Consider the following 10,404-nt stretch of genomic DNA (forward strand, 5'->3'; position numbering starts at 1 on the left):
GGAAACACAGAAAAGTGGAGAGAGCGAGGGAAGGACAGACAGACAGCCCTCTGAGAGCCATAGTGGGTGTAGCTTGCAAATGAGCAGTGCTAAATTTTCCAGCCTTTGTAAGATTGGGAATTATAGTGAATGAAGCCTTCTTAGAAGTGTAAAACAATAGAATTGGGAATAATTGATTCAGTTGCAAAGTTTCAGGAATATTAAGGCATAAAATTAATGCTTAGACCTGGGCATAATCTAAAAGACCCATTTTGCCTTTTGAAGTTCCTTCTTAACTCTCATCAAATTATAAAAAAAAATGGGCTAAAAGTATTAACTCCACCAAATGCAGGGGTGCTTTGTTGGATCTAGAAATATTCTGGGCCTGCTAAAAGAATACTAGAGATAAGTATGGAAACTACAGGTTCTGCATCTATGGGTGGAACAGGATCTGCACCATTATTTTGGCTTAAATATATCATTTGTGTGCAGGAAGATCAAGGGGTCATTAGGCTTTGTAGCCAGCATGCAATTCTCTTTCAAGTACCGTGTTTCTCATATAATAAGGCCGGGTCTTTTTTTTTTTTGAGCCCGAAAAAATGGCTAGGTCTTCTTTTAGGGGTGACTTAATTCCCCCCCCCTTGTATCCTTGGGCGGGCGGGCGGCGATGGCTTGGATGTTGACCTCGGCATTGGTGGGGCACTTCGTATTGGGAGACCTTCCGCCACCGTTGCTTTCCCTTCTCCCGGTGCTGCCATGGCGTTTGGAGCAACGCGGCGTTTGGCGCAGCCACACGCGGCCACCCAGGGCTCCTCCCTGCAACCAGAGCCCAGTGGAGACACTCGGCTTCAGGCGCTCCTGTCGCCGCCTTCCCGGGCATCGTTCGAAGGCAAAGCCCATTCTTTTAAAAATGACCCCCTACTACCGGACGACAAAGCCTGCCCCAGAGGGCAACCCAACCCCACGTGGGGGGCGAATCTCCCGGGGATGCAGTGCAGGATCGGCCCACCCTGGGAGAAGCACCCAGCGCCATCCCTGCCTGGAGCCAGGCAGAGCGCGAAGAGCTTCGCCTGGGGCGCCCAGCGCAGCTGACAGGCGGGCCCTCGAGCCTGGCAGCGGAGCTCTGGCCAAGGCAGTGAGTGCTTCTGTACCGGGCTTTGTCATCCCGCCGGGCGGGCTGGGCAGAGCCAGGAAAGAGAGCTGCGGGTGTGCGCCCGCCTGCCAAGCGAAAGAGCTGGGCCAGCCCGAGCTTGGCTTCCCAAGTCCTTCCAGCCCGACCACGAAGGGGCCACCGGAAGAGTCCGCCCGAGGCAGTGATAGCGCCCACCTGTCCGTGGACAGGGAGGCGACGGCCCACACCGCGTCCTCCTCCGAGCTGAGCCCCGCCGAGTGAGCCCGATGCCCGTTCCGCTGCAGCGTTTGGAGCTGCCGGCACGTTTGGAGATGTGTGGGGACGGGCTGGGCGAGGGGTGGAAAGGACAGGCGGCTTTGGGCTCTCTCCACCGGTCCCGTCAGCCAGGGAAGCAGCACTGCCGTCGCCTCGCCTCCCTGTCCGCAGATGGGTGGGCACTATCACTGCCTCGGGCAGTCTCTCCCGGTGGCCCCTTCGGGGTTGGGCTGGAGGGACTTGGGAAGCCAAGCTCGGGTCAGCCCGGCTCTTTCGCTTGGCAGGCAGGCGCGCACCCATGGCTCGCTTTCCTGGCTCTGCCCAGCCCGCCCGGCTCTGGCGCGGCCCTGGTGGGATGAGCAGAGGACCCGGCAGGGAGGCACTCGCTGCCTTGGCCAGAGCTCCACTGCCAGGCAGGAGGTCCCGCCTGTCAGCTGCGCTGGGCGCCCCAGGCGAAGCTCTTCGCGCTCTGCCCGGCTCCAGGCAGGGATGGTGGCTGGGTGCTTCTCCCAGGGTGGGCCGATCCTGCACTGCATCCCTGGGAGATTCGCCTCCCACGTGGGGTTGGGTTGCCCTCTCGGGCAGGCTTTGTCGTACCGGTAGTAGGGGGTCATTTTTAAAAGAATGGGCTTTGCCTTCGAACGATGCCCGGGAAGGCGGCGACAGGAGCGCCTGAAGCCAAGTGTCTCCGCTGGGCTCTGGTTGCAGGGAGGAGCCCTGGGTGGCCGCGTGTGGCTGCGCCAAACGCCGCATTGCTCCAAACGCCGTGGCAGCACGGGGAGAAGGGAAAGCAACGGTGGCAGAAGGTCTCCCAATACGAAGTGCCCCACCAATGCCGAGGTCAACATCCAAGCCATCGCCGCCCGCCCGCCCAAGGATACAGGGGGGGGGAATTAAGTCACCCCCTAAAAGAAGACCTAGCCGTTTTTTCGGTGCCCGGGAAGGTGGTGACAGGGGCACCTGAAGCCGAGTGTCTCCGCCGGGCTCCGGTTGCAGGGAGGAGCCCTGGGTGGCCGCGCATGGCTGCGCCAAACGCCGCAGCGTTGCTCCAAACGCCACGGCAGCATGGGGAGAAGAGAAAGCAACGGTGGCGGAAGGTCTCCCAATACGAAGTGCCCCACCAACGCCGAGGTCAACACAGGTAGCACCATATCCGGGTGTGCAACAAAAGTACTTCCTAACGGCAAGCCCCCACGCCATTTCCCCCCATTTCGCATGTTTTAATATAGGCCTTAATTGCGGGGAGGGGCTTAATTTCATTTCATGCCTATAAAACATGCTGGGACTTCCTATTGGGGGAGGCCGTATTGTTGGAGAAACACGGTACTTTTTAACTGACAAGAAAGATTATTCATCCTTATACTCTTTCACTGATGGAGAACTCCCTCTTGGGATATGCACAAAGTAATATGCTGAACTCATTTTTTTCTACTTGGAAATCTGAACTTGAGCTACCCAGAAGACTTAATTATATTAGGTATGAAGTCGAATTTCCTTCTGTATTTTCTTCTTCAACCAACTATTAATTGAATTCCAGTGCCAAGCACATGTTCCTACTGATATGCTATATTTCAAACTGCATTCTTTTTCTCCTATTTTTTCCCGTAGAAATTACAGGTGGTAAAGTTAATAATATATTTTTAAAAAACACACAAAAGAATGGTGATATATCATGATACAAAATGTCAATACATAATATGGTCAAATTTAGCATTTTATTGATAAAAATTTCTTGAAGATTTAGTATATAGACTAACAGAAGAAATGCAAAAACAGCTAGGAAGATGGTCCTAGCAAACCACTCCTTTTTGCCAAGAGATCCACCATTGATCTTAACTCAGGGAGCCTTTACTTTTGATGATTGCAGCTGATTTTATTGGATTTTATACATGTAATGTTGACTACTAATTCTATAGGACCTGTATACCTTGAAATAATAAAGAATAGACAGTTTATGGAGATGCTCAGTCATTCAGGACACGGTTGTCCCAAAGGTGCTTTTTCAAGAGGCAACTGGACTTTCTGGTTTTTCTTTGAAGACGTTTCACTTCTCATCCAAGATGAGCTGAAGAAACTTCTTGGAGGAGAAGTGAAACGTCTTCAAAGAAAAAACAGAAAGTCCAGTTGCCTTTTGAAAAAGCACCTTTGGGACAGTAGACAAAATTGTTTTTCCCAAACTGATTGCCAGGAAATTATCAAGTCTGTTCTGATCAAAACCATATTTATACCTGGCATACAAGGAGAGACTTACCATTTCACAAGAATTATTATTCTTAAATAGCAAGGAACTGCTGTACCCAAACGTTCACTAAATGGTGCTATTGGCAAGAGGTTTTTCAGTCCCCAATTCTATTGAAAACAATATAAAAAGGGATTACAGGTATGCAAACACAATTACAATGCAATTATAAGAGCCAAAAAAATAATAGCCCGAGAGAAAATGTTTGGTGTGCTTGTTATTTCCCCATAGATTAATCCTCTGACAAAAGATGATGAGGGTGTTTATCAGTGTCATGCCACAAACATGGTGGGAGAAACGCAGGCAGAGGGGACTATTAAAGTCCTGCACCAAAGTAAAAATAAGAAGGATCATTTCCCAGCATCAGAAGACGTGAAGTAGCAAGGTAACCTTAATCTTAGTCTTCCATGTTAATAATGCCTTTTTAAATGACTATAAATGCCTGCCCTTTTTTTCATAGACAAGGATGGCATAATAAAATAAACAAAAAAAGGGCTTTAGTTTAGAGGCTTACAAGTTGGTTTCAACCTAAAGGCAAATAGATCTTGATTTCCATGGAACATTTATAAGCACACGGTTGCAATTTGCACACCATTGTTCCCCAGAACTCACCTTACAGGAGTTATTCTCTGAAAGGCTTTTATACTACATTGAGTATGTTGAATTTCTGATTTTTTTAAAAAAGAAAGTTAAAGTTGGTATCGTTGCCTAGTGCTGCCAAGCAGAATCAATGTACATTTTACTACAGGCATTGTAAGAATTATGAAAATGTTGGAAATTGCCGCTATATGGCCATCCCTTCAGTTCTAATCTCTGAAAGTATGGAAATATCTCAGAAACGAGATCTTTTTTCAGTGGTAATTTATCTTGGGGTAATTGGCGGTTGTTATCCTCAACTTCATAGTATGCACGATGAGTTTCAATGGAGAAATACCCGTAAAGGCAGATAAATTGACTAATTTTCTCAAAAAGGGATGGAGAGAAAACTATGACAGACTTATTGGAGCAATTAAATGCTTGATGCTCAGACCAGATAGTGGTGAGAACAGGATATTGGTAGCATTCATGGTTCTCCTATTAAGCTATGGGGAAGACAGGAGCATCCCCTTTTTATTATTGTAGTATAACTCTTTGTGCCTTTAATCTATTAACTGCACAGAAACATGCTAATGTAAGCCAAAATAAGAAGAGTAAATTGCAACTTTTTCTCATTTTATTTGTAGTTCCTTATATGGAGACTCTATACCAGGGTTGTCCAGCCTTGGCAACTTTAAAACTTATGGACTTCAACTCCCAGAATTCCCTAGTCAGCATGGCTGGCTAAGTAATTTTAGTTGAAGTCCACAGTTGCCAAAGTTAGATACCCCTGCTCAACAGTATTAGCGATACTATACATTTTTCCAAAAACTAGTCCATGTGTTTGAGAAGTCAGCAGCTGATGCACATTTTCAGGCATATGACTGCTAGAGTATAGTTCTGCAAACAGTCCACATTCATTTGCATTGTGCAAATAGCTTTGGCTATAAAAGCTGCTACACAAAGCAAGATCAGTGCGTGCCAACCAAAGTTGAAATCTAACACTTTTTCCTCTTCACCTTAAAAGGAAAAGAGAACAAGAACAGATGGGAATATGGTGGAACAGGAAAAAGTGCATTTTAGGGTCTGATAAGAATAGGAGCTAAAAGAGAAAGAGTATGCACTTTGGACACAGAAAGAAAATTGGTGGATTACATAAGGAATGTGTGTAAAAAAACAATTAAGAATGAGTCAATAAAACCAATTATTTGTAACTGAAGGGTAATTTAGCCTTCTGAATCTAAACAAAATCCTCCACATTAATTTTCTGTAAAACTGCATATAAATATTATTTGTGAATGCCACAAGTTATTTTTTTTCTCTTCCTTCCCCCACATCTGTCTAGACCTCCTCCAGTGGGATCGGAATTGAACACAATCTAGACACCAATGGATGGATTAGTGATTGCTTTCTTACTTTCTGAAGACTAGAAGACACTATCTCAATCTTTTCTTGAGTAATGGTGATATTTGTACCCCCTTTTTAGTGTTTGATGAATATTGAACATGTAGTTAGTATGGAACGAAGACATAATAAAAGCATGTTTTTTTTAAAAAATGTTTTTATTGGCACGCTCAAAGTACATCTAGAAAACATTACAACTTACTACAGCAACAAATTAACTGGCAAAATAGTAATTACTGTATTCAAGGCCATTTAAAATTAAGACATGGACAAAATATTCATTTGAGCTCTCCCTTCACTAAGCAATCAATTCTCCATCATTTTTGTCCATAAAACTAAATGGCCTACCTACTAAATGAGAAATAGCAAAAACAATATTGTATTTTAATGCATTAGTTTAACCACTTGAATGAAATTTGCGAAGGTTTATATTCAGCTTTCTTCCAAGACTCTTATAATGAACTTCCCTTCATTACATAACCACCACAACCCTGTATGGTAGATGGAACGAAGAGCTGGCTCAAAGTCATCCATTGAGTTTTCATGGCTTGGGTGGAATTGAATCTTGTCTTCACTGTGTTAGCCCAACAGTTCAAACAATACACTGGCACATTACAAATTCTGAACTGGATTCTGAATAGAACTCCCGTCCTATAGAACCTAGAACACGTGTCAATATAATACACACATGCACACCCCTCCAGAATGCTATAGGGTCTCCTGCTTGTGTAGGGTGGCTGAACTAGAAGACTCCAAGATCTTTCAACTCTGTTATACCTTTACTCTTACGTCTTTAAAAGTGCACTAAATTTGAGAACATACTGTTTCATCTTTATCATCTTCATTGCTTGTCTTATTATAGAATGTCTTTAATCTAGTCATATTCTCTGCCCAAGGTGAAAGATATTATAACAGGTTTTGAAGTGTAATAGAAAAGATGGAAACTCAGAGTTAAACTGCAGTTTCCTGCATGCTTATACTCATTTAGTAGAAGACAAACTCCTGTTATTCCATCTTCTCATTCTTGTGTTTACTTTTATATGTTGATTAGGTAGGTACACTTCAACGCAAAACAACCCTTAAACTTCAGCTACCTAGTTTTATTTTCCAAAAATAGTCCTCAGATTTTGATGGAACCTAGAGGTATTTGGGGGGGGGGAACGACTCTTCCCCCAAAATTCATGATTGTTAAAATGACAAAAAAAAAAATCATGAAACTACAAATGAAATCCGGATTTAAAAATGACCACACCACACTTTTCTTAAGAAAAAGATTGCTACTTAGCCATTGACATCTGGTGGCTGCTTTTATTCATGGAAATGCTCACATGATATATTCACATGATTTCATTTTGAATTGTTACTAACCAATTAGAGAAATCAAAGTTGGAAAAGAACCACCTCATACACATAAACCAGACTGCTTTTTGAATGAAATGAAAGCCCCTGCCAATCGCTCATTTCTGGAAGAAGCCGACATGGATATGAAAGAGAGTGTCTTCTCCTTTTTGTACATGGCATCTGGATACTAAGGTCTGTTGTCTTCCAGTTAGGTTATCTGGCTGACCTAGCCTCCATTAATTTAATATTTAAAAAGCAAAAAGAAAACTTGTGAAGCTACGCCTAATTTCTTCATTGCTCTCAAGGGAGACAGTTTCAATAGGTTGACTATGGTCTTGTTTCATTTCAAATCAAGATTTTAGGCAGCAGGCACATCAATGTGGCCGCAATCCCTATCTTTAATATGGAAGTCATGCCTAAACAGCCTTTCCCCCCATTCCCCCCCCGTGCGCATAACGTGCCCCTCCCTGCCGCAGCATTAGATGAGCCCACATTTTAATCATAACCTAATTGTTCTGTCTATTACTCCGTGCCTTTTTTTTAGCTTGATTGCTTAACAAAACTCAGTGTCATCGCAAACAAGAAGAATTGTCAGCTTTGCTTTTGGCTGAATTTAATATTACCTGTTTTTGATCTTTTGAAAAGCTTCAAGCACAGTGCTGTATAGTGTGTTTTTTTTCCTCATCCCGAAGTGTCAGAACTTAACAAAAAGGATGCAGTATGAAAGAATGAGTTTAACTAATCTGACTGGAAATATAGCAGAATACTGTCATTAGAACATATAGTCCATTTATTTTAATCTTTCAGGATATATCCTGAAGGTTTCACATGGACACTGTATTAAGTGACAACAATATCACTATGAACGCTTCAGATACAATTATATTTCAATGCATATTTAGCAGCTTTCCCAAATCGGGCCTGATTATAAGCTCTGAATAAGAACAAGATTGCACCAACATGAAGACAAGAACAAAAGTCTGGCACATGGAAAGAAAAGTGACAAAAATATTTTACTTTTTCAGCTGCTCTACAATCTTCATATGGAAATGTTCAGGATCCATCTGTTAGGATATAGAGTCACTTTAACTATAGTCCATTCTTAGAAAAGCATTCAAAGTCCAGTTTGGTCTTCCATGCAGGCAATCCTCGAAGCTCTTATTATCATATGCTGTCCAGCTTCTTTAAAACAAATGGAGCTATGGAAAGAAACACAGTAATGCTCTCAACAAACAAAAGAAGACATTTAGATCATAACTCCTGGTTTAAGTTTAGCTAAATCAGCAGGAAAGTGATGGTATTCCCTTAGTATAGGTAACTGACAATGAATGTCCTATATAGGTATAACTACACCATGGTAAATTTTCTAGTAAATATTTTTTGCTTAGTTTCTTCCCCATGGTGATGAGCCACAAAGCTCTGTAAATGATCTGATCTTGAAAATGCAGATTCAAGAAAATTGCACTGAAAATAAATTTTGAGTGTTCCACTTCTTGAATACTTGCATTGTTCTTAAGGCATTCAATACCTAACTTTGAAGTTATATAATACATGTGTACAAATCATGAATACTAGAGATATTTTTAAAATGCAAAACAAAAGAGAAGGGCATTATTTCTCAAGTGCCAAAAATGTTTTTTTGGAACTCAGGGGCCAAGTAGCAGTATTCAAAGAACTTCCAACAGTCCAAGCCTCTGGCTTTATGAAATACTGCATTACAGAGTACTGTCCTTATATCTCAGCTGCAAAAAATGAAGACATCTGTTAAATTACAGTTGTCTTTCCATATATTTTTTTTGCTCCATCAGAAAATTTAGCTGTAAACACCAGGTTTTCCTGGTTATGGTTTTCTGAGTTTTTTATTATTATTATTTTACATAGAGCTTACCCTTAGGTTGCAATTTCCCCTAGAGTTTGGTTTAAGATAGACAGCCGTATAAATATTTATACTAACTTTACTTATTTAAAACAAGTTAGCATTTATTCTTCCTTGCACGGGTATCTCATCCCTTGTCCATTGGAGATGGGCAGCCAATAATAAATTTAAATAAATAATAATCTACTCTTTTAACTCCAACCTTTCCCCTCCCCCCAAAAAACAACAACTCCCTAGGGCCGGACCGAGGCATGCCTGGCCAAAGTGACCTTTTTTAAAAAATTTGTCAATTGCTTACAAGATAACAGGTATAAGTAAAAACATAGTTATGAATACATGGATACATATAAGAAAAATAAAAAATAAAAGAAACAATAGGACAGGGACGGCTTATGCACGCCCTCTACAGACCTCTTAGGAAAGGGGTGAGGTCAATAGTCTAAGGTTAAAGTCCAATTCCTCTCGGGATCTACTTCAAACCCCTTAGCCGCTACTCCGCCCCGCATCTTCTGATGACACGAAATGCTCCTCAGATTCCCATCTAAACCTCCCCCTCCCCAACGTTAATGAAGGTCCCTGCTAAACCCCAGCTTTGCAGCAGCTCCCGGCAAAATTATCCCCAGCACGTGGCCGCCGCCGCCGCCGCCGCCCCAGATGTGCGCGCGGGAGGCACACTCACTGATGCGCAGCACGGCAACGTAGATGAGGAAGTTGCGGATGGAAGAGAGAACGTCCTCGCGCATTTTGCGCTTCAGCTCCTCCGGGTCCAGCTTGGGCCCCAAACCCTCAAGGCGGAACATGGTGGTCTCAGCTGCCGTCGGCGCCCACCGCTCCTTTCCTGAGCCAAGGAAGCTTCCGAAAAAACTACCCAGGCGCTCTCTCTCGAAGTAACCCCGCCCTCCCTACGGATGTCATTGAGGGACAAATTTCTTGCTACGGTCGGCGTCCAAGGGGAAAAGACTAGAGTTATTGGCCCTTCTTACACTTCCGGTACAGAACGCTTTTCAATTCTTGACTTCCGGAGCCGAAGGAAGGTTCTAATCCTGAATACGAGAGGAGACCAAGTATTTTAGGGATGGTAGAAAATCGCAGGTGTTTTTTTTCCTTCTTGTGATTTTTCACCTTTCGTCTTTTCCTCTCTCTTCTTTATTATGTAAATAGCCCCGCTGCTTGTAAACTTTTTCCCCCCCTGTTCTCAGCAGAAAGGTAATGCTGTTTTAACAATTAAGATTGGGAGTGCGGATTTATTACAGCTTTACTAAGCTGCAACGTTTCGGTTCCTGCTTCCATCTGCAATAAAAAAAAACACAAAGATGCTCTAACTGCATATTTATAATTCTTCTGCTAGGAGAAAAAAAAACCCATAAACGATTCAATGTTATATCCAACAGTATGCTGCAAATTGCAATGACTATTTGCCATATAGATTGGGTGGTTGAAACTGAAAAATACACTGCTCAAAAAAATAAAGGGAACACAAAAATAAGACATCCTAGATCTGAATGAATGAAATATTCTTATGAAATACTTCGTTCATTACATAGTTGAATGTGCTGACAACAAAATCACACAAAAATTATCAATGGAAATCAAATTTAGCAA

At 42.8% G+C, this 10,404-nt stretch overlaps 2 protein-coding genes across 2 annotated transcripts in view; one reads left to right on the top strand and one right to left on the bottom strand.

The window, feature by feature from the left end:
• Positions 1 to 5,732, top strand: part of IGFBPL1 (insulin like growth factor binding protein like 1) — a 46,230-nt gene extending 40,498 nt beyond the window's left edge. The window contains exons 4-5 of the mRNA XM_026672941.2: positions 3,837 to 3,990; positions 5,527 to 5,732. Coding sequence (XP_026528726.2) covers positions 3,837 to 3,986 — 150 coding nt within the window. The 3' untranslated portion in view covers positions 3,987 to 3,990; positions 5,527 to 5,732. The remainder of the gene's footprint in view (positions 1 to 3,836; positions 3,991 to 5,526) is intronic.
• A 1,966-nt stretch (positions 5,733 to 7,698) lies between these two features.
• Positions 7,699 to 9,706, bottom strand: TOMM5 (translocase of outer mitochondrial membrane 5). Its single transcript, XM_026672940.2, has 2 exons — positions 9,482 to 9,706; positions 7,699 to 8,125 (listed from the first exon to the last, which is right to left on the bottom strand). The coding sequence occupies exons 1-2, from the start codon at positions 9,600 to 9,602 to the stop codon at positions 8,091 to 8,093; spliced, it is 156 nt and encodes a 51-aa protein (XP_026528725.1). The 5' UTR covers positions 9,603 to 9,706; the 3' UTR covers positions 7,699 to 8,090.
• Positions 9,707 to 10,404: the final 698 nt, after the last annotated feature.

This window comes from Notechis scutatus, chromosome 2 (genome assembly GCF_049901735.1).
Source record: "Notechis scutatus isolate UNSWTSFEM ecotype Mainland chromosome 2, rNotScu1.2, whole genome shotgun sequence".
In the NCBI taxonomy this organism is placed as follows: Eukaryota; Metazoa; Chordata; class Lepidosauria; order Squamata; family Elapidae; genus Notechis; species Notechis scutatus.

Bases quoted from the DNA above. Each gene is read 5' to 3' on its own strand.
- TOMM5 (XM_026672940.2), bottom strand. From the start codon at position 9,602: ATGTTCCGCCTTGAGGGTTTGGGGCCCAAGCTGGACCCGGAGGAGCTG. The intron at 8,126-9,481 runs GTGAGTGTGCCT...TTCTTTCCATAG, and splicing joins CGTTGCCGTGCTGCGCATCA to CTCCATTTGTTTTAAAGAAG.